Source organism: Anopheles coustani, chromosome 2, assembly GCF_943734705.1.
Source record: "Anopheles coustani chromosome 2, idAnoCousDA_361_x.2, whole genome shotgun sequence".
In the NCBI taxonomy this organism is placed as follows: Eukaryota; Metazoa; Arthropoda; class Insecta; order Diptera; family Culicidae; genus Anopheles; species Anopheles coustani.
In genome coordinates this window covers 5,022,224-5,043,463 of record NC_071289.1, presented here as the reverse complement: position 1 = coordinate 5,043,463, position 21,240 = coordinate 5,022,224, and the positions used below count along the sequence as shown (strand labels likewise).

The following is a 21,240-nucleotide window of genomic DNA, read 5'->3' as shown; positions in this document are numbered from 1 at the left end:
ATCGCAGAGCAGCAACCCATGAAAGCACGGTGCGATGGGAAAAAAGGAAACGTAGGCCGATGCCACAGTAGGCCGATAAAATATCCACCGAACGAACCGAAACGTTGCGTTTGGCAAGGGAGTGGGAAGGGGGTTCTAGGTCTGTTGATGAGAAGTTTTGGTGTATAATTTTTCGGTTTTTTTGGTTTTTGTTATTCCACGCTGGAAACGCTAAACGAAAGTGCCAAGAAAATACTACACCTCGCCGCAGTTTTCACGCAAAACACGCCAAAGCTGTCTCCGGAGGGACGAATGAATAAGTAAAGGCGAGTCCACCTTGAGACCTTGGAAGGTTTCCCGAACGACGAATGGAAGCCGGAAAAGCATAACGAACCGACCGCATCCCGTATTTCCGCATACCCTTCCCAACCACCGCCGGCCCCTACCCTAGGGGAAGGATCTTATGTTCACATTCGAAAAAATACGCTAACATCAAGCAAAGCCGAAAATAACAAGAGAAAAACCCCCGAAACCGGTCCCCAACATTTATGCTGCAAGAGGGTGGAGGGTGGAGAGAAAGAAGAAAAAACTGTTTCTAAAGTGAATCAAACCGAAAGACTGTGAAATGGCGCTCACTGTCCGTGAACCGTGCTGTCACCGTGGTGGTGGTGGTGGTCAAAGGTTCAAAGCCGAAGCAGAAGGCCTTCCCTTCCGTTTGCGGATCACAAACAATGTTGCCTCGGGGCTACATTGGAAAAAAACACTGTGGAGAAGGGAAGGGGAAAACGTGTGGTCGACACGTGGGAAACAAAACCCCAAAGTGGAAAGGTGGAAAAGAAAAAGAGCCCACACTCGAAGGGGGGTTTGATTGGGCGCGCCGTGCGCCAAAAATGTTTCCAATATGACCACAATGGCCGATGTTCGGCGTAGTCCTGTGGTCGCCATTAAACATTGAACGGTTGCCAGTGTGCCGAAATGTTGGATCCGGGAAACCCGGTCACAATCCGCCAAAACCGGTTCTCCGGGGGTTCAGTGTTTTTTTCCGGCCTGCCAGCTCAAGGCCGCACAAGGCATGAGAGAGGGTGTATGTTTGTTCCTTCGATTTTTGTTTTGTTTTGTTCCTCCACTTTCTTCCACTTTGCCTAATCTGTCTTTCTTTTTACTTCTTTTATTTTTCAACTTTTACCTCCACACTCGAGCGACTCCCCGGTCAGGCTAATGCCAAAATATCGTTTCCGCTGGCCGGAGGAAGTTGTGTTTTATTTGGCCTGCCGAGTGGTGCTACTCGTACTCGTTATTCCCGTACTGCGAGGTTTATGTTTTGCGAGCCAGTCTTATTTGCTCACAATCTTTCCCGATTTGTCCGCCCTGAGCGTGTGTGTGTTTGTGCCCGATTTCTTATCTACCTTTGCCAAAAAAGGGACCAAAAATATAAACCAAAGGGCTTTGGGCGAATGAGAAACGATCGCCAGGGCACCGAAAGGAGTTCCAAGTTTTCTTGGGAAATTTTTTACGGAAATTCAATAAACGGTCAAGGCTGTGTTTCAACCGAATTTGGTTAGTTTTTTGCTTTCGATACACACATTTCGTGTGGAGTTGAATGTTATTTTTCCTAAAGCTTACAAGCGTATGAAGGAAAACTTCAATTATTATACGACATTGAAATCATAATTTTGTTCCTTTGGTTTAGCTGACTTGCAATGATTTTCCATCCTTGATAATAACACTTTATATCATTCAACCTTTACAATTTCAACTTTACTCCTTCGCAACCATGGCATGGTGGAAGTTTTTCCAACTTTTCCGTTACCAAACACCATGCGTCTCCATCATAACCTGAAGTACAATCGCTTTCAAAAGGCGACCGTGTCACGTTACACGAGCCGAGCAATTCAAATGTCACTTTCGCCATCATAAACCATGACATTAACCCGTTCCCTTGCGACGCCTTTCACCACCATCACACTTGAAAACTGTGTCTTTGCTTACGTTCTGAACTGATATCCGTTCCTCGCATTTTTTCTCGTTTCAGACCGTTCATCGGGTGACTTCCGCAAATCTTCACAGCTCGTGGCTCGTGGAAAAATCACTACAGCAATGGAACACTTCATTCCGAACACGACAGAGATCATTAGCGAGCCCGTGTGCGGTGGCCCAATCCTGGCATGGCGTTTCCCATTCAACAGCAACAAAAGCGACGGCAGCATCGTGGGTTTTGAGGCGAAACATTTCCGCCTCGGAATCGAGAGTGTTAAGAGTTAATTGAAATAGGACATAACCTTTCCAGTCGTGTGTGTGAGGCGTTTGCATTCATTCGCCATTTCAAATGGACAAAATATGCTCCACAACACCTTCGAAGTGTTTTATGTTTGAAATGAATAAACTAACGAGTAGACTCAAGTGTTACAGTTGCGAAATAAAAGAAAGCGGAACACTCGAACACTGGGTCTATCATAAAAGAATCCTCGTGAAGTGTTATTACGGATACAGTTCATAATTAGAGACATTCCGAAGGTGAAGGTAACTGCTTTCACGACTGGCTTTCCAATGTAACATAATGAAAGCGAATGAAGAAGCACCAAATGAATACTAGCGGCAACAAGTAACATACCGGGCAGTTTTAATAAAATAGAAACAAGTTAAAGTGAACCTCTGCGTCGACCTGAAAAAAAAGCTTCCATAAAGCTGCGTAGTTCGTTACAGAAAAACTTCTCGCTTCTTCAACTCCGTAACGTTGCTTTAAGTTCATCCAAAGACAAATTCCTTTCACCTTTCGAAGGCGTTCCCACCCGGGCGAGCATACATCTTTGATTTAAGCTTGGCTCCTCGCACAAGTCTTGGCACAACCGACAACCGAAAGCTTACGCAACAAATCGCGCGAAATTCGCGACTCCACGTGCCATGGCTTGGGTGAACACCGGCGCCGATCTGAGTCACTGTCTCTGCTGCTGTAATCAAAGGCACCTTCTAGCTGTGATATTCATCTTTACCATCGTGATGGGAGCTCCGCACACCCACGGTAAGTAGGAGGCGGCACATGCCCTTCCCCATTTTGGTGAAGGAAATTTTTCGTTCACCAGAAACGTGATTCCAAAAAGGAAATCTGCACGAAGCGGCTTCAAAAGCCGCGTTCATATGGAGCTCCGTGTGAGCGTTACTTTCCGCCGTAGGTTCCAGCGAAGCCGGCATGGGAATGGTAATGCGTTGAAACACGAAAACAAAAAGTAAACCACCCACTCCACCCACGAAACTCCACCGGGAGAAGATCATAAAAATGTATCAAACATGTTTCTCGAGCATTAGATGGAACTGTATTAACTTGATCCGCGGGAGAAAACGCACACTCGAGTGTATTCATGTTCATGCTTCTCAGTTGGCACAGCACGCCCGACAAATGATATGGGCCTGATGTTTTTCCTGGCTCCAGAGCATTCACGGGGAAATTTATTGAAAAGCTTTGAGGCAGACGAAAATTGTTTATGTAGCGCGTTTGTGTTTTCGTTCGAAGTGAAATATAAACCGAGGGTTAGTTAGACATGACATTTGGGTGATTGGGCGCTTGGAAAACGGAAATCCTTACGATTTTATGAAATTTAAATTTGCAATTTGATTCAGTTATTATCGCCATCAGTAATAACACGGTTTTTTAAACAAACAACCCCACAGTGTTCGATTAAACTGCGCCCTGAATGTGATAAGCGAGGGAGAAAATTGACTATCATTGTGGAGCCATTACCATCAATCATATTCCTTTATGCTCCGTAATAACGATTCCGCACCGAATAACGGTTCTCGGCATCCAACGCAATGGCTTTCCCCGAATCGCTCCCCGGGTTCCCGCCGATAGTCATCATTTCACTATCAAGGGATCGATTATTATCGTTCTAATTAATCCTCCCGATGGTGGCGACTAATTTAGTTTCCATCGGCATCATCATCGAGCTGGGGAGGGTGAAACGAGTCCGTTGGGAAGGCGGATAAATCAATATATATTTTTCCTTCACTCTCCGCCACGAACTTTTACCCGCAACCGGGAAACTTCTGTGGAATATAAGTTTAAAGTAAATGAGGTCGGGTAACAAAGGTTCGCTTAAGATCTTTGCAAAGGGAATGCTCTCGATCTGAAGCATTAGCCTTCAGTGGCAGCACTTAGCAGAACATAGAACGATCCATTAGGGCCTGTTGAATAAAAATACGTTTTAACAACCATGTTGAGCTGCTGCTTTGTCTTCTTTAGGAATCAGTTCTTGCACGCACAAGAAAAAAAAAGGAAAATTCGCCTTTAGTGACAATTTCACGAACGACAGTTGAAGCGCAACAATCCAGAAAAAAATGGACGCACATTTGAAAGTCGCAGTACCGTAAGGTTTTTAGAGGGAAAAAAGGAGGAAAAATACAAACAAACAAAGGCACCATAACAACAACAACAACGGCTTCCATCAGCGAAAGAGTGGCAACGAAAAAAGACTTTCCTCAATGAAATCTCAGACACTTTTTCCATTTCGCACGACGACGAATGACCTACGAAGTGAACCGCAAAAGAACTGAACAAGATTCGTCCATTTCTTGGCTCATTTATTGGCACACTCCCACCGGCGGATTCCAGCTCGGGCGGGCTTTTGACCACTCAGCCGCGCCGAAAGCGATTGACGGAAAGGCGGACCAGGACGATTGTGACCGAAATGTGATGCTTGCCCGGAAAACGGGAAGCGAAGCGAGTGGAAAAAGAATTCACCCAGCCAAAACGGCGATGGGTTGCCATTTTTTTTTTTTCAACGTGTTCCTTTTTCCCGGCTCGTCGGAAAACGAAAAGCCGAGGTGGTGTGTGAAATATCATAAAGTCGGTGACCATCATACGACATTCGTGGACGACATCCATTCCGCATTCCTTGGGGACGTTGTGGCGCGGGCTGTGGAAGGCTTACTGATAACAATACGCATTTCCACCGTCCTCTCCCTCTCTGCCCACGAGGTAAGTAAACACCAACAAAGGCGGATCAAATGGGAGCGTGGAAGGAGGGCGAGCAAAAAAAAATAAACAGGACGATAAATACACGAAATAAATTAATACCGGCTCCGACTACAATCAATCATCGGAACCGGAAAGCGGGATGAAATGTACGTCTCGCTCGAACAAGTGCGTGATGGTGGGGAAGGACGGGTGGAGGGGTGAGGGCGAGGAGGAGCGGTAGAAGTGGAGGTCGTGGTGGGTTATTTTTCCGGGAACCGTCACACTCCGAACCGGGGGGCTGGGCCTTTGCGGTGGCAATGCGCGAACACGGAAATGTAGTACATTAATTTTACGCCCACTTCGCCCCACATAGTCGTTCCCTTGGTGAGTTCTTTCCTCCTCCTTTCGGCTCACAAATACCCAGCAAAACAACAACAACAGCAAAACGTTCCACACCCTCCCAACGTCGATAGGAAATCCTTCAAAAATGACAAAATTCAGGTTGTTTATCTGAAACGGCTTTTTGTAGCGCCCGGTTCAATGTTTCTTCTGCTTCTTCTGCGCCCCCTCCCATATCTCACACACAGATACCGCTCAGCAAATGGCGCAGGATAGCACCGGGCTGCCCCCGCACGACGACGACGGCCATCATCCGCATCATCACCACCACCACAGCCATCACCACCAGCATCACCACCACCATCATCATCATCAGCACCATCAGCAGCAGCAGCAGCAGCGGCAACAACAGCAACATCATCTTCACGAGCACAATCAGCAACAGCATCGGCCGCCGACCGGATCGAGCGCCGGGCTGGCCTCGGTGGCCCCGTTTCCGGCGGCGATGTTTTTCGCCACCAAAAACAACACAAAAGTCACCGCACAGCGAGGCGGAACGGCCCTCCTGCCCTGCACCGTCGTCAGCCAATCTTCCGCCCTGGTAAGTCCCCCTCCTCCCCGCCCCCCTCCAGGGGATGACAATGTCCTTTGCACGGATGCGGATATGCGTGGGCCGAAACGTTTCAAATCAATTTTCGCATCCTTTCTTTTTTCCTTTTCTCCACTCGCACAATATTGACACGGGTGTGGGAAACGCTCCGACAATGGCAAGAAACGCTTCTAAAGTGGAAAATATTAAACGAATCTGTCCTCAATCGTTGACAAAAATAGCCCACATAGCATTGATGATCCACATTGCATTAGTGTTCAATTTCAATATTTTTTCAATCTGCAAAATTTAGCTCGAATTCTGAGAATGATACATTCAATAGAAGTTATTTTCGGCCTCCTTTTAATCATCCTAAACAAATGAAGATAGATATTATTTTCAGAACAGTTTACCCTTACAGGACCATAAGCTATTCAAAACTAGAATTGGCAATACAACACAATATTTTTGCTATTTGGGGTGTAAAATAAGAGAATATCACCAGAAAAATCCAGCAGTATGTGTAGGTTTTTTATTATTTCATGGAAATATTTTTCCCTATAAAAGTAAATTAATAACCAGTATAGTTATGATATCGGAATTTCTTTTATTTGCTTTCCACTTCAAATTACATATTAAAAATTCTAAAAAAAGATCTTAGCCATTTCTATAAAAAAATAATTCACCAACTTGCCAAATACTAACTTTTTGTTGTTGGTTGAACGCACGAATGGTTTGGTTTTGGAGCAATTAATTTTGATAGTTCTTTTTTCTTTATTCGTCCAGAAAGACATTTGCCCCCTTTGACATAATGTTTTCTTTGATGTTTCGTTTCAAAAGTATCGTTTTGTTAATTGTTGAACATCCATTTGTGATTTGTTGATTGAGCCATTTGTGATTGAAACCAATTTTAAAATCAACGAGTTTTTAATGACAAGTTTTTGCTATATTTTTTCAACATCTCGTGCCTTGAAACGTGACTGTTGAAGAAAAAAAAACAACTCTTAATTTGTATTTACCTCATACTCCTGTAGAAGTATTTAATTGTTGTTTCGCTTTCAAAGAGATGTATCTTTTCCAGCTGCTATCATAAAACCAAGCGATGCTTTTCCTTTGGGAAAATAAACAATCAAGCCTCCCAGGGGAGCATAGGTTCATTTGCATTCCTAGAATTTGTTTGCCTTCTAATAACTCTTCGATTTGTTTCCCCCCTCTCTCTCTCTCTCCCTCAGGTATCGTGGGTACGACGGCAGGACTTTATGCTGCTTACGGTCGACCTGGAGACGTACATCAGCGACGAGCGGTTTCTGGTCGAGCACCTGCGCCACCTGGGCCACTGGGCCCTCCGCATCAAGTCGGTGCGCACCGAGGACGAGGGCCTGTACGAGTGCCAGCTGTCCGTTCATCCCGTGCAGTCGGTGTTTGTCGAGCTTACGGTAGTGGGTAAGTGGTGTGCATATGTTCCGTGCTGCCGTGCTTCCGTTCTCGACGGAAGGATATCGACGAGTGGCTCCACATTCCCGGGGAGGATAACCCCATCGAGCAGAAATGATTTTCCAATGAAAGCACTTTTCTTCCAGCACCTTTCCTCACGGACATTTTACGGCAGACAGCCCGCTATGGCAACCGGCTATGGCCATGAAAACAAAGCCAACTTAAAATGGAATTCGAAAGCAATATCGGGGGAGGGAAAAGCCTGGCGAAAGAGAAAAAAATACAAACGGGCGAAGAGGGAAATTAAGAGGGAACGAAACAGAACCGGCAACGACAGGAAGATCTCATGAAAAATTCCTTCGACGACACAAATCTATACAGCGAAAAGCGATCAAATGCGAGATGATGGCCCCATAAGACCGCCCTCGCTCCTCGAACCGGTAACACGATACCGAGCTGCACGTTTTTTCCTGCCGGAAAAGAAAAACACTCGGCACACGGGCTCGGCAGGTGGAAAAAGGGCAAGAGGAAGAAAATAATCTATACCATGGCCCGGGCGGATTGCCACCGTTGCCGTTCCCGGGGCCCGATTGGAATGGATTTTCATGTCTCAAGATATTTGGCATTCTTTTTTCCACTTCACGTGTATCGTCGTCGCATGTGATGTTATTTTAAATTTTTCTTTCCCGTTGTGTCTTTCACCTTGCTGATCGTTGGTACTGCTACTACCTCTCGTGCCGCCGGAAGGCAAAACCGGTAAGCCGGTTCAGGAAGGATTCCAACCGGCCCGGGACGGGCTTGCCGAAGATTGTCGAATCATATTGTAAACTAAACTGGCATAGTGGAAAGCCGGAAAATACCTTTCGACCCGGAGAAAAAACGAAAAATAAAACAAGGCAAAGGTAAAGGATGTACCCGACCGGGCGGAATTGGACTATGCCAAGAGCAGTGGAGGGGTTTAATGTCAGGTGTCAGGGTATATGTTTACACGTGCAAAAGGGTCGCCGAGGATGGGTCGGAAAAATTGGGCTGCTCGTCAGCATTTTGTTCTGTGGGATGGAAATTTGAAATTGCGACGATAATAGGCATGCAAAAATGTCATGTCGTAGGGGCGAGAGTTTACTTTTCCCTTTCGTTTATTTTATTTTTTTTTTTTTGCATGTCAACACAATTTTCCGTGATTGGGTTCGTTTTCAGTCGGACAAGAATATAAATACTCAGTTTAAAACAGCAATTTGGCTAACGATTTTCCTCTTCTGGTGTACTACGCCGAATGCATTCTGATAGGGTTTTGCTTCGTTGGATTCGCTTATGCTTGTTGAACGTCAAAGCTTCAACCGTTCTTGCTCATCGAATCGGAGCTGATCTTGTTAAAATATATTAGATTCTACAAATTTCGCCCACCTACCTTCCCGGTCGAACATACCTCCCCCCGGCGCAAAACTGCCGACATTTTAAGATCTTGTTTTACGGCAATTGCTTTCCATGCTCGAAGATTCTAAATCTCCGCCACTCCCGATCTACTAGCGATCCGAAAGCTTCCAATCGTAAGCCAGTCGAGCTCGGAACAGCCCGGTCCCTCTTCCCTCTTGGCGTGTGTTTTGACGAGTCCCGTTTCCAATCATGACCGCCGCAACCGTGATGGCACCCCGTGTAAGAGGTGGAAGCGAAAGCAGTGTATCGTGCAGCCGATTATACGGAAAGCTCCCGTGTGGTTCCACGGCACGATCGCTCGAAGGTGCCGGGGAAAATTGAGTTTTCATTAAAGCTTGATGAAATCCCATCGATCCCATCGCAACCTGAAACAGTCGCCGGACGATGTCGACGGTCGCTTCTCGCTACCGCAACCCCGGCCGGACTGCCACCCTCCGATGGCACGGAAAGCTTCTTGGAAACCCAATTTCCATGTTTGCCTAACGGGGTCGTCAAAGAGGATATTTTAATTAAATTATTTACAATCTGCAACCAAATTTTACCTTTCCCGTACTGGCAGCACCTTGTATGGGCTTCGTACGTGTTTGAACAGTGTATTTAGTATTTGTTCGTTGGCTGCACTTCCATCCAAAACAACCCCGGCTCGGTCCGGGAATAGAACAAGAGGTTAAATTAAATTTTACAAGCTTTATGTATCTCCATTACCAGATTCACACTAAGTACAATGGTTTGATTTGGATTTCAATTTAAATATGGCAAATAGAGTGTCTATTGCATTTTAAAGAATTGAAGAAAAGAAATGAAAAATGACTGCAGCATTTTACATGATTTAAAACCAAATCCCTATTTTAACCTTCTTGCGATAAACAACCATACCAACTCCATCAGAACATATCACTTTACTCGCAAAGGAGCTGGGATTGAAACGTGGAACCAGTCGCATTAGTTGTTTGCAGCAAAGCACATCATAGGGAAATAGAATTCGATCAAAGTCGACATTGAACCACGGAAACGTATTACTTACCGGTTCGACTTCCCACTGAGAAGCTTCCGACGCTAGATTCCTTTTAACGCTTCAAACACTTGCAATCCCGAAAGTCGAACAGGGGGCAGAAACATATCAAAGGTACCCCGGATTGAAGCGACACACGGCACATATAATCGAACATGGCACGGGAAAAATATAATCGAACATGGAAGGCGCGCACCGTGTTTTGCTTTCGACGTTTGTTGGCGAGCTGTCTCGCAGGATGATTTCCGCGCTTCCCGCACGGAACGAGAATATATTCTCGAACCGTCTCAAGGGAAACCAGCACGCAATAGGTTTTTCCCTACCACCACTATACCTGCTCGAGTTTGTGGAAGTCTTTTCCTCCCGCTGGAGAAGTGTCTTAAATCTAATACCCACTACGATATCCACTTCTTTGTCTGCTCGTTTGTTTCCTCCCACTTTCTAACACGACGCCTACTTTCTTCACCTACTTTGATGCGTTTCCTTTCGCAGAAGCGGTCGCCGAAATCGTCGGAGCGCCCGATCTGCACATCGACGAAGGTTCCACGTTGCGGCTGGAGTGCCAGCTGAACAGTGCCACGGAAAACCCCACGTTCGTGTTCTGGTGAGTACGGGGGAACGGTTGAAGATTGCCAATTGATTCACGCATATGCAAACTATGAATAATATTTGTTCATCCTTCCTTATAAATTAAGTGCGGGATTGGTGGAAACGATCAATTCACGATACCATTTTTCCAAATACCATATGCGCCACGTGGGACCCGGAAAACGTTTGAACGATAATCGAACGAAATGGCATTCAAAATAATCCATCCGAAAGGCGAAGGTTTTTTTTCCTGAATTTCCTTTTTGTTTTCATCCTCGTGACAAACGATGGGTTTTTAAAAAATCCATTTCACCATCGACCGGTGTTTGCTTTTTATCTCGTTTTTACATTATCCCACATCTCGCCAGCTCTCGTGCTACCGTGAACCGTAAGCATCGATCGTTAAAATTACATCTCTCCTACCTGTTTTGCGTTAATCCTTTTGCATTCTCCAAACGTAATATTCACTGGCCATCATCTCGTGCGCGAGTTATTATTTGCTCATAAATGCATTAAACGCGCCTACGAAAACGAAGGAAAGTGCAATCCAATGTCGTTGGGAGAAAAAAAAGGTATGTTGCCAAAATGCCAACCGTAATCCCGGTTGCTCCAAAATTATTATCATCCCGTCTCCCATTCCCGCGTACAAATCTGTAAACAAACGTTCATCTCCGTACAGGTATTTTCCGTACGCGACCCGTAAGGCACCCGACCCATTTGATTTAAATTTATTTCACCATTTTGGGGATTTTTTTTTTTTCGGACCGCTTTATGGAACGCGATTACCGGCACGATCATGGGCACTCAATAGTGGCCCGGTGACAAATGGTCAGGTTTAAGCCCATTTTATGCTAACCAGTCCGGATGGTCCCGGAATCCCCCCCGGAATCCCCCGCAGCCGCCAACAAACGGCTCGATCGACGTTGCGTGGGGAAATGAATAAATAAGCAAGTGCCTGTAAGTAAATGGGGTTGTGTTTCGTAAAGCCGAAGAATTTGTACCCATGAACAATTGTCCGGTAGGTGAAAATATGTTTTCTGACGCACCCGTAATGAAGGCATGACAATGTGCTGCAGTAAAACGGGAACCGCTGTCGATTGCGATATGGTGCAACATACTCAGTGGTTTTCGCCGAAAAAGTGCACTTTACAGTAAATTGATTCCATCCCAACGTAGATGTCGGGGAGCTGGTGTTTAGAGCGGGGCACGCTCACGCAGGGTTCATAATTAACTTACCACAAAACGCTGCACCTTTAAACCGATTAGGGTCGCCGATAGAGAGAGAGTGCACCCACTCACCGAAACCGACTCGCTGCAGCGCTACATTTGCGAAAAACCACTAATCACCGAACCACATTCGTTCGGGCGCAAAATGTTGCTCCCCGTAGTCCCCTTCCCCCCACCTTCCCCTCGGCGGGGGGAACCTGGAAACCGGATGATCTATGCCAGGAGCATCGATCTGGATAATTACGCTCAAGCGCTTGGGCGAGCTTCGCCGAATCGACACCAGTTCGAGCGTCCCATCCTCGTCCTGGAGGTCCTGGAACGCACACCCATCCCCCCCCTGGCGCATCCGGATGTCCCAGAAACGATTACAAGCGCCCGCCGTTAGTGTGGTTAAATTATTCAGTGCGCTTTTCCGGCGGTGAATTGTGGCATCCCTTCCCCGGGTGCGACGCTGTAATGGATGTTTCCACACGTGTGGAATCTACTCTCGCGTGGAATCCAGCGCGGCTGCTAAACAATTGTGTTTCCCGTGGAGAACGGACCCATTTTCCGACAACACGATGAGTACAGAATCGTAACAAATCCACGACTTCCAAGGTCGAAGAATTTTCCCTCCATTCAATGGTTCGTTTGAAAACTCAATTATTGGCGAAAACTCAAAACCTTTAACAATACATCAGGAAAACACAAACATCAACTTGTTTTAAAACTGTAACAAAACCTTTTTTTACAATCTTTTTTTTGCCATCCAATTCCACCCGTCCATGTTCATGGTTGGTTCGACATTTTTCACAGTTCGCGAATTCAATTAAAAACTCCATTTCGATCAAAAGTAACCACGGTTGGATATACGGATGGCCTCAAACAAGTAAAATATATTTCTCGCTCTCTCGACAACAACGCCAACGACAATGTTGTCAATTGCTTGCCGAAGTATTCACGGATTTTCCGATCGAAAGCGCATGCAAATGAATTGCAGAAACATTTTTCCGAAATTCAATAGAATTTTTGTGACATAAATAAATTAAAATTCATGGTAAATGTTGGTGGCTAAAAGCGTATGGAAATTGTGAAGGACTGTTTGTTCGTGTATTAAAATTTCCTCGAAACTCCTACTAATGGAAAATCCACTTTGTGACTGTTGCGTGATTGGTCAATAACCAGCATTTTAATTTATGCCTTTTAAATATATTTATTAGGAAATCGAGAAACCAGCTTACTAAGACCATCTATTTTTTGTTCCTTTTTCCCCTCCGTAGGTACCACGAACAAAACATGGTCAACTTTGACCAGCTGAATGGCTTTTCCGTCACACCATTCCAGCCTCCGGCCACCGCTGGCCTCCAGCACCTGCATCACCTCCTGTCACACCCGTCTCTCGACGATCACGAGCTGCAGCAACTCTCGTCGGAGGACCACGCGTTCGGCGATCCCTTCGGTGACGAAGACGTTGGCGACGACGGTGACCTCTCCCGACGGCGCCCTCTGCACCTCGAGCAGGACACATTCCTCCGGATGCCCTCCTCTGCCTCCTCCTCGTCCTCGTCCGCTTCCTCGCTGTTACTCGCGTCCCTGGCAGCCGCCGCCTTATCTGCTTCACCTTCCTCCTCGTTGCAACATCTGGACCAAAGCCATCCTTCCGATCTGTCGTCGGAGCGCGTCGGTACAGCGTTCCCGGACACGCATCACAACCAGGCCCATCTGCACCGGCTCCACGGGCTGTTCAGGCACAACTTCTCCAGCAGCCCGCTGCTCTACTCGCATATCCTGACGCCGGCCCCGAGCATCCTCACCATCAAGGAGGTCCACCTGAGGCACGCCGGTAATTACACGTGCGCCCCGTCGAACGCACGTCCGGCCAGCATCACCGTGCACGTCCTGCAAGGTGAGTATTGTTTCCAGAAATCGTAGGGATTACGTTCTGAAGCGTACAACCATTTACCTACGAGAGGGTAGTTCCAGTAAACTAATAAACTGTTGAAGCTCTTGTTGCGAGTTCGTGGAAAATTAGAACCATCTGTCAGTCATTTGCCAAAATCGGGTTCGATACGTTCGGAACAATTTACGTCGAGAACAACAAGACCGTTCGCTAGGACTAACACGATCGTGTTGCGCCTTCTCTTCAACAGGTGAAAAACCGGCCGCCATGCAGCACGCCAACCGCAGCCAGTTGGACGACGGAGGAAAACAGGCGGCCCGAAACGGATCACCATCGTACCGGGACCAACATTTCCTTGTGCTGCTCACGGTGCTACTGTTCTGGGCGTTGCAGAATCGGTGAAACAAAATAGTTAAAACAAAATGGGCGTAAACCACAGGGAAAGCGGTTTCCAACGTTGGAAACGAAAGATGGTATTTTTATTGAAGATTAAAATGGTCAAGGATGGACGCAGCGTGGGAATGTTCAAACGAAAAGAAACTCTAACAGTATTTTAACTCCACCTCGTACGTCGAGAGCGACCGGGAAAAAGGAAGAAAGTGATCGGAGATCGATTGTTTTGCGTTTAAGTTTGACCATTGTTCAACTTCCTTCCGTCGCATCAATGTTTGGAAAAGAGATAAAAGAAAATCCCCACTTCCCGTTCCATGTAAAATAGAACTCGACTCGTTTCAATAACTCCAATTTCGCCATGTTACAATGTTTCTCTCCAGCAAAAACCAAAAAACAAAAAAACGGCGAAAGCGCAAACGCAACGCAGCAACAGGAACATGTAAGCCACGTAGTTAGCTAAAAATGTTTGTTATAATGCAAAGTGAATATAAAGGAAGGACTAATTTAAGAATGAAGGAAAAAGAAGTACAGAACGCACGTTATACTGGGCGGGCGGGAAAAAAATGCTTGTTCGACGACGTCGTGGGGGATAAGGGAACGGGACAAAAGAAAAGTATTATTCATATACAGGAAGTATTCAGTACTAAATAAATGAAATGAAACCTGAAGCTCCTCGATGTGTCTGGTGTTTTTTTTTTTCAAACTGGGTTGGAAAAAATTGATGACAAAAAGCTTCCTTGAAAGCCCAACGAACATGTGGCCTCGTGGGATCTTTTAGCATTGATGGTAGTGGGCACACAATGGAACCTACACACGCACCCGAACGTACAATGGCCCCCTGAGAATCCCGAGTTCAAATATGAATCTTTTGTCGATCAACAACTGCGTTTGAGTGGGGTGGGTTCAGGAAGTTGGTAAGATTTTTTACATATTTTTCCAGTTTTTCTAACGTATTATAACAAAGCGTATTCCTACAGCCTTATCAGCTCCGAATTGAGCATAAAAGAAGAAGCGCTGGAAAACATACGCACTCCCTTTGTATTTGTATTATACATGTATATCTTCCTTTTAGAACCAGTATTCTCAATACTTTACAACAAAAACACAAAGATTCAGGCATTGGCAATCTTTTTGGAAAATATTAATAATTTGCTGCGCATATCAAAAACCCTTTTAAATTGTTATTAAATTTTTGTACGTAAAGTTTTATGATTATCAGGTTACGCAATATTTCATTTCAGCATTTGTTGAAATAACGAAACGACGCGAGAATCAAACCTTTACCAGACAGCGTGTAATCGTAATGTAGACGTACTTTTTTTCACTTATACCTCCGATGAGACGCATAGATGCAAAAGGAAGAAAACATAGCACCAATGCAGCGTCGGGGGTTCAGCCTTTTCCGGACCGGCACGCGTCCTCTGCGGCATAATCTAAGCCCGAGTGAGTAGGTCTTCCGATAAGGACCGCTACGCGATTGCACTACCGAATGGAGCGGAAAGGAAATAAACAACAACCGCTTCGGTGAAGCATACTTTACGACTGATTAATTCGAAATAGATGACAAAAAATTAGGCCCTCCGATAATCCGGAGGTTTTGAACTCGGCAGACGCAATGATCGACCGCTAATCGTTGGTTAGTTGCTTTCTCGAAGGCACGCGAGTAGCCACGCGTACGTTGACCGGTCACAAAACGACGAAAAGATGTTTCTCGGAGCTCCCGGCAGAAGTTGGTGGCCATGTGTTTTAGCGTTTGTGCAGTTCGTTTTCGAATGTGAATCTTTTATCGGCTTACCGTTGGCCACGAAACCGGGTGGGTGGAAATCTTTCTGTTGTGAATTGTTTTTCTAAATGAGTTACCTATGTGTTACTTTAGTGTGCGAAACTGAGAATACTTGGTGATTGAATATCAGTGTGTAACAGTCCGAAAGAGTTCCTTAATTAACTTCGATCAATTCGTGTCCTTTTGTATCTAAGTATAACTTAAAGGAACGTGAATGCTTCAATTTTTTTCACAAAGTGTATCACATTTTTCTTCTTCAGTTCCAATTAAAGTGTGTTTTTTTTTTGCTGAGAGATTGTAAAGCATTTAACATCTCAACAAGTCTCATATATCGCATCCAATTCTTCGAGTTTCTGGTTAAAAATATTGAACCAAATTTCATTTAAATGTGTTCATAGCTTAACAATTTTGACATCAGGGTTTCCAATGTATAATAATTTTTTTTTGTGAACATTTCGAGACGGAACATTTCTTGTGATTTTTTAGCTAATCAAATTAAACCGTTATCTCCCCTTTGTTTTACACATAGTATTTGCACCACCACTTTTTTATATCAAATCGAATATATACTTTTTTTAAATTATCAGCACTTCAACATACCGTAAGTTGTCCATGACGAAGAACTGACTGTTGCCAGCTTGGCGAATTTCATCAGTGACGGCCACAGTTGAAGAACAAATTACAACATAGGGTGAAATAACCCAACCTCAACTCAAAATCTAGTAGAGTATAGGGTTCAAACGTAGCATTATCAAAAATTAAATGTACATAACACATTTTTGGCTTGCGCTGCAACATCAGCGAATCGCCGGATGTATTTATTAACCTTCAATAAAGACTGCCCTAAGCCTTATTTTGTTTAGCATCATATTAAAGATTAGTTGCATTATCAGCAACGAAACGGTGCTGATCAATCAAAACCCCTATCATAAAACTGTATGAACATTTCGGCACAGAATTCGATGTCATATGTTTTTGCTGAAAATTGGTTTGAAGTTCAAGCTTTCTTTCTTCTTTTTTCCTGATAAACGACTTCTTTCGTGATAATGGTTACTAGGAGAAAAACAAGCCAGACTCGCCCAGTCGGGAGGTTAGTCGTGAAAGACAATGGCTCGTGGTTATCAAAATATTGTGTAAAACAATGTAGCGAGCATTTGGAACGCATTAGCGTAAATCAAAGGATTGCTTAGAATTTTGCGTTTTGAGAAGAATGAGAGATAGAAAGAGAGACCTCAAAACTGAATGGGAAAACATTTCTAATGACGTCGCCAAATAACAAATTTTTTTTACAATACTGCATGAAAATTGCTCTTAAAGTAGTGTTTTGTGCCAAATGATTGAATTGGAATGTGGTTTTTCGAAAACGTAAGAACAATTATAATCTAATCTGACAAACGCCTTCTACTCGTTTTTCGTGAAAATAAATTTCCTTTCTAAAAGATACTGAGTGAATTTGTGGCATAAAACTGAGGAACAATAGAACATCAACAATACAAAAGCGTGCATATATTTCCCATTGCAGCAAGCCTATGGCCCGCTCTCCTTAAACTTCCTCCATCAGCACTGAAAAGTGCACTCCCAACAACTCCGGAACAAATCGTGCGGGGCGAAAAGTGCGACCGGGAGTGCGTCCCGGATGGCCCACCCCTCGCCTGTCACTTTCACTGGAGGCTGGAAAACTTTGCCACCATGGGATCGTAAGTACTAGCGCACGGAAAAGGCCTCCCCACGGTCCGGTCCAAAAACTTTCGTCCTCAATTACGCCACTGTCCACTTTGCTTTGCAGCTCGTGCTGGCTTTGCCAGAAGGGCAACCGTACGCACTGCTTCCACCGGCAGTGCGTCACCGGGAACGGCCTGGAGCGGGGAGTTTTCACCATCAACCGGCGCATTCCGGGCCCGGCGATACACGTCTGCAAGCACGACACCATCGTGGTGGACGTGGAGAACGGGTTGGAAGGGGCGGGCTCCACGATTCACTGGCACGGGTTTCACCAGGAAGCGAGTCCGTGGATGGACGGTGTGCCGATGGTGACCCAGTGTCCGATTGCCCAATCGACCACCTTCCGCTACCGGTTCGAGGCCGTCGAGGCGGGCACGCAATTTTATCACTCACACTCAGGTTGGTTTTACATTATTTGTTTTTGTTCAATGAAATAAAACTAACGCTGTTTCTAAATAATCAATCAGGAAAATATTCCAGCTACAAATTTGTCCAACTAACGGCCCACAGTGCACTAGCACACATTCGCCGATCTAGCAGGCGGACGGAATAGTTTTTAATTTCGCCTCCCTTCCCCGTCCACAGGCTTCCAGAAAGCGAATGGCCACTACGGGATGGCCGTCGTGCGCTCGGCGGACGACCTAAACCGGGCCCAGTACGACTACGACCTGAGCGAGCATCGGATCATCATCTCCGACTGGACGCTGGACATGGTGGAAAAGTGGGTCCCGGGCCTCCAGAACCAGTCGATGCGCGTCGACTCCGTCCTGATCAACGGTCGCGGGCGGTACTTTAATGTATGAATAATGAATTTCCTTCCCATTCCCGTCCCACGTTTCCACGGACACGTGCTGTAAATGAAAATTTATCGAAAATTATCCACACCATCTCTCTGGGTTTTGATGCAGGAAACGACCGGCACAAGAATGGAGGCACCGTTGACGGTGTACCGGGTGGAGTACGGGAAGCGGTACCGCTTCCGGTTGATCAGCAGCGGCAGCCAGTACTGTCCATTTCAGACGCAGGTACGCTCGAGAAGTAGTTGGTAAAATTTGTAATTGCGTTAGGATATGTGGAGCATCGTTCGCTTCCAGCGCATTATGGTCGAGTGCCGTTTTTTTCAACAATTTTTGCTATCCCCTTTTCATTCCACGATTCCTGTATAATTGCTTGAGTAATTTGAAAATGAGCAATATTTCTTCATGAAACCAAATTGCTAGCAATTTCTATTTTTTCCGAACACCTTTTTTTTTTATTCGAGCACGGATTCCCTTTTGCTCCACTTTAGGGGAGCCGATTAAGGCCATTAATCGAATATGCAAATTGAAGGTATGGGGTTACCTGCATATTAAGTTATGTACATAAATTCATTTGAATTTTATATTTCAGTTCAATTTAATTTAGGTGGGAATTGAGGAAAATTTGAGTATGAACCATGACCTTATTTATTATGTCATGAACTGTACTTAGGGCATTCCTTATGTTTACAGAGTTTTTACAAATGCACTTATTTTTTAATTCCTCTCCTGCATTCAATTGCAACTGTGCAGTTTCTTTAGTTTTATTTTAACTTTACTTATGTCGTGAACTATTCTTAGTGCCTTTTTATGTTCAAACAATTTTTACAAATGTTCTTAGTTTTGTTTCGTCTCCTGCATTCAATTGCACCTGTGCAGTTTCTTTAGTATTATTTTAACTTTTATTCGCCATTTCTTATCTCAAGACCTGTCTTATCCTTGTGTTGTGTTTTCTTGAATAAAATAGTACCGTTTATATGTTAGACTTATGCAAAAGCTCATCGATTTTACCACTTCCATGTTGTTGTAACGAAAGTACAGATGCAAACATTCAATTATCCCATTTGATGTTAGATCCAGAACCACAGCATGTTAATCATCTCGACTGACGGAGGCGCGGTGCAGCCGAAGCACACGGTGGACACGCTAGTCGCCATATCGGGCGAGCGGTACGATTTCGTCCTGACGGCCAATCAAACACCCGGTACGCCAGCCCAGCCACAAACCACTTCTGGAGCATCGAGAACTGAACGGAAATCCTTCTTCCCTTTACCCTCTCTCACTTCAGGTAATTACTGGGTTCGCGTGCGTGGCATCGGTTTCTGCAATTCGATGCGGGTGGAAGACTTTGCCATCCTGTCGTACATCACGGGCGACGAAGGCATGGACCCGGGGCTGACGGTGGAGCAGACGCTAGCCTTTCCGAAGCAACCGGTCCCGGCGTACGACGAGCCGTACCCGCTCGGGATCGTGTTGAACCACCAGACGGCACCATGTTACACCCCGGGCGATGAATTCATCTGCGCCGCCGATCTGGAGTCGTACGAGCAGTACCGGGACGACGAGCTTATCGATGCACCCGCGGATCGGACCTTCTACCTGGGCTTTCACGTGATCCGGGCGAACAATAGTGTGCTTTTCGCCGAACGCGGGTCCGCGCATTTTGCAAGTGAGTGAATGTGCAAGTGAAACTCCGCCCAAGGAGTTTTCCGGAGACGATCGGAAAATGGAGCATCTTTAATCATTTGCCACGCCAATAGCTTGATGCATGTTTGGAAATCACCTTCAATTCATCGTTTGCTCGCCATACCGAGGCAGGATCCGAAGTGCTCTTCGTTGTCGTTTTTCAACTCGATAAGCACACGGTCGGTTTGAGGATGCAATGGAACTAATTTAATAATGTCTGTGATGCCGTCGATTCCCTGGCAAATGAGTCTTATGCATTCTCCCACAAATTCTCTTTGCCGCAAAGACTCTATTAATGTGTCATTGAAACGGCCTCCTTTGCCGAACCATAAGAAGGGTTTCTAATGAAGACGATAAATTCATAAACAACCTCGGTGATTAAACAAACCCCGCCACTCACCCTCTCTCTCTTTCACTCAGCCGTGAAGGACGATTTCAACACGATCGGTGCAACGAACATGATCAGCTTCGAGCCACCCAGCTTCCCCCTGCTGGTGCAGCCCGAGCTAATACTGGACGAGGACACGATGTTCTGCAACGTCAGCCACAAGCCGGCCTATTGCGACGACGACCACCTATGTTTCTGCACCCATCGCATGAAAGTGCAGCATAACGACGTTATCGACATAGTGCTGTACGATACCGCCAAAGGTAGGTTTTTCAACTCCCCCCACCAAACCCCCAATCGATTTCCCAACCTCCAATCGGTCTCGCTTGCTCTCTCTCTCTCTCTCACTCGATTCACAGTAAGGCAAGAGTTCTACCATCCGTTCCATCTGCACGGCCATCGATTCATCGTGACCGATACTGGCCGGTTTCCGGGCAACATCACCACGGGCCAGATCCCGTACCTGCGGAACCTACGCACCGTCCGGCGACCGAACGCCCTCTCGCCGCCCTACAAGGACACCCAATCCATCCCGAACCGTGGCTTCGTGCGGATACGCTTCCGGGCGGACAATCCGGGTGGGTCTCTCTTTCTTAGACACCAAACCTCCCGACGCCAACCTAACCCATTCTCCTTTCGATTGCAGGATTCTGGCTGATACACTGCCACTTCGAGTGGCATCTTGCCAACGGGATGGGGCTGGTGCTGCAGGTTGGCGAGATCGAGGGGATGCTCAAACCACCGGCCGACTTTCCACGCTGCGGCAGCTACCAACCGCCGCTCGACGGCGCCACGCTCTGAGCCGGCTTCCGGATTTTCCGACAAATTGAACGTGAAGTCAAAAGTATGCGTAGTTTTATGGCAATGTGCAGCATTAAATTTATCCCAGCTCGGTACTAAATTATGGATTTGTGGCCGGCGTGAATCTGTGTTAAGGCTAGGCGGTAGGAAATAAATAGTTAATTCTTCCAAAGACACCGATTGGTGTTTACCTTATGAGAGAATATTCATCGGAAAATCTTTTTGCCTATGAATACGT

The 21,240-nt window shown here is 45.7% G+C and overlaps 2 protein-coding genes across 2 annotated transcripts; both read left to right on the top strand.

Moving 5' to 3' along the window:
• Nucleotides 1–2,880: 2,880 nt before the first annotated feature.
• Nucleotides 2,881–14,449, top strand: LOC131262262 (uncharacterized). Its single transcript, XM_058264227.1, has 6 exons — nucleotides 2,881–2,998; nucleotides 5,518–5,870; nucleotides 7,091–7,301; nucleotides 10,231–10,342; nucleotides 12,813–13,438; nucleotides 13,683–14,449. The coding sequence occupies exons 1-6, from the start codon at nucleotides 2,881–2,883 to the stop codon at nucleotides 13,832–13,834; spliced, it is 1,572 nt and encodes a 523-aa protein (XP_058120210.1). The 3' UTR covers nucleotides 13,835–14,449.
• A 1,080-nt stretch (nucleotides 14,450–15,529) lies between these two features.
• Nucleotides 15,530–21,002, top strand: LOC131267616 (uncharacterized). The gene is made up of 10 exons (XM_058270534.1): nucleotides 15,530–15,638; nucleotides 17,131–17,305; nucleotides 17,395–17,729; nucleotides 17,916–18,127; nucleotides 18,239–18,355; nucleotides 19,202–19,331; nucleotides 19,416–19,796; nucleotides 20,234–20,464; nucleotides 20,561–20,779; nucleotides 20,848–21,002. The coding sequence occupies exons 1-10, from the start codon at nucleotides 15,530–15,532 to the stop codon at nucleotides 21,000–21,002; spliced, it is 2,064 nt and encodes a 687-aa protein (XP_058126517.1).
• The last annotated feature ends 238 nt before the right edge of the window (nucleotides 21,003–21,240 follow it).

Coding starts and splice junctions, on each gene's coding strand:
- LOC131267616 (XM_058270534.1), top strand. CDS start 15,530: ATGTTTCTCGGAGCTCCCGGCAGAAGTTGGTGGCCATGTGTTTTAGCG. Junction 17,306..17,394: donor AACTTTGCCACCATGGGATC/GTAAGTACTAGC, acceptor TTTGCTTTGCAG/CTCGTGCTGGCTTTGCCAGA. Junction 20,780..20,847: donor CTTCCGGGCGGACAATCCGG/GTGGGTCTCTCT, acceptor TTTCGATTGCAG/GATTCTGGCTGATACACTGC.
- LOC131262262 (XM_058264227.1), top strand. CDS start 2,881: ATGGCTTGGGTGAACACCGGCGCCGATCTGAGTCACTGTCTCTGCTGC. Junction 5,871..7,090: donor TCAGCCAATCTTCCGCCCTG/GTAAGTCCCCCT, acceptor TCTCTCCCTCAG/GTATCGTGGGTACGACGGCA. Junction 7,302..10,230: donor TGTCGAGCTTACGGTAGTGG/GTAAGTGGTGTG, acceptor TTCCTTTCGCAG/AAGCGGTCGCCGAAATCGTC.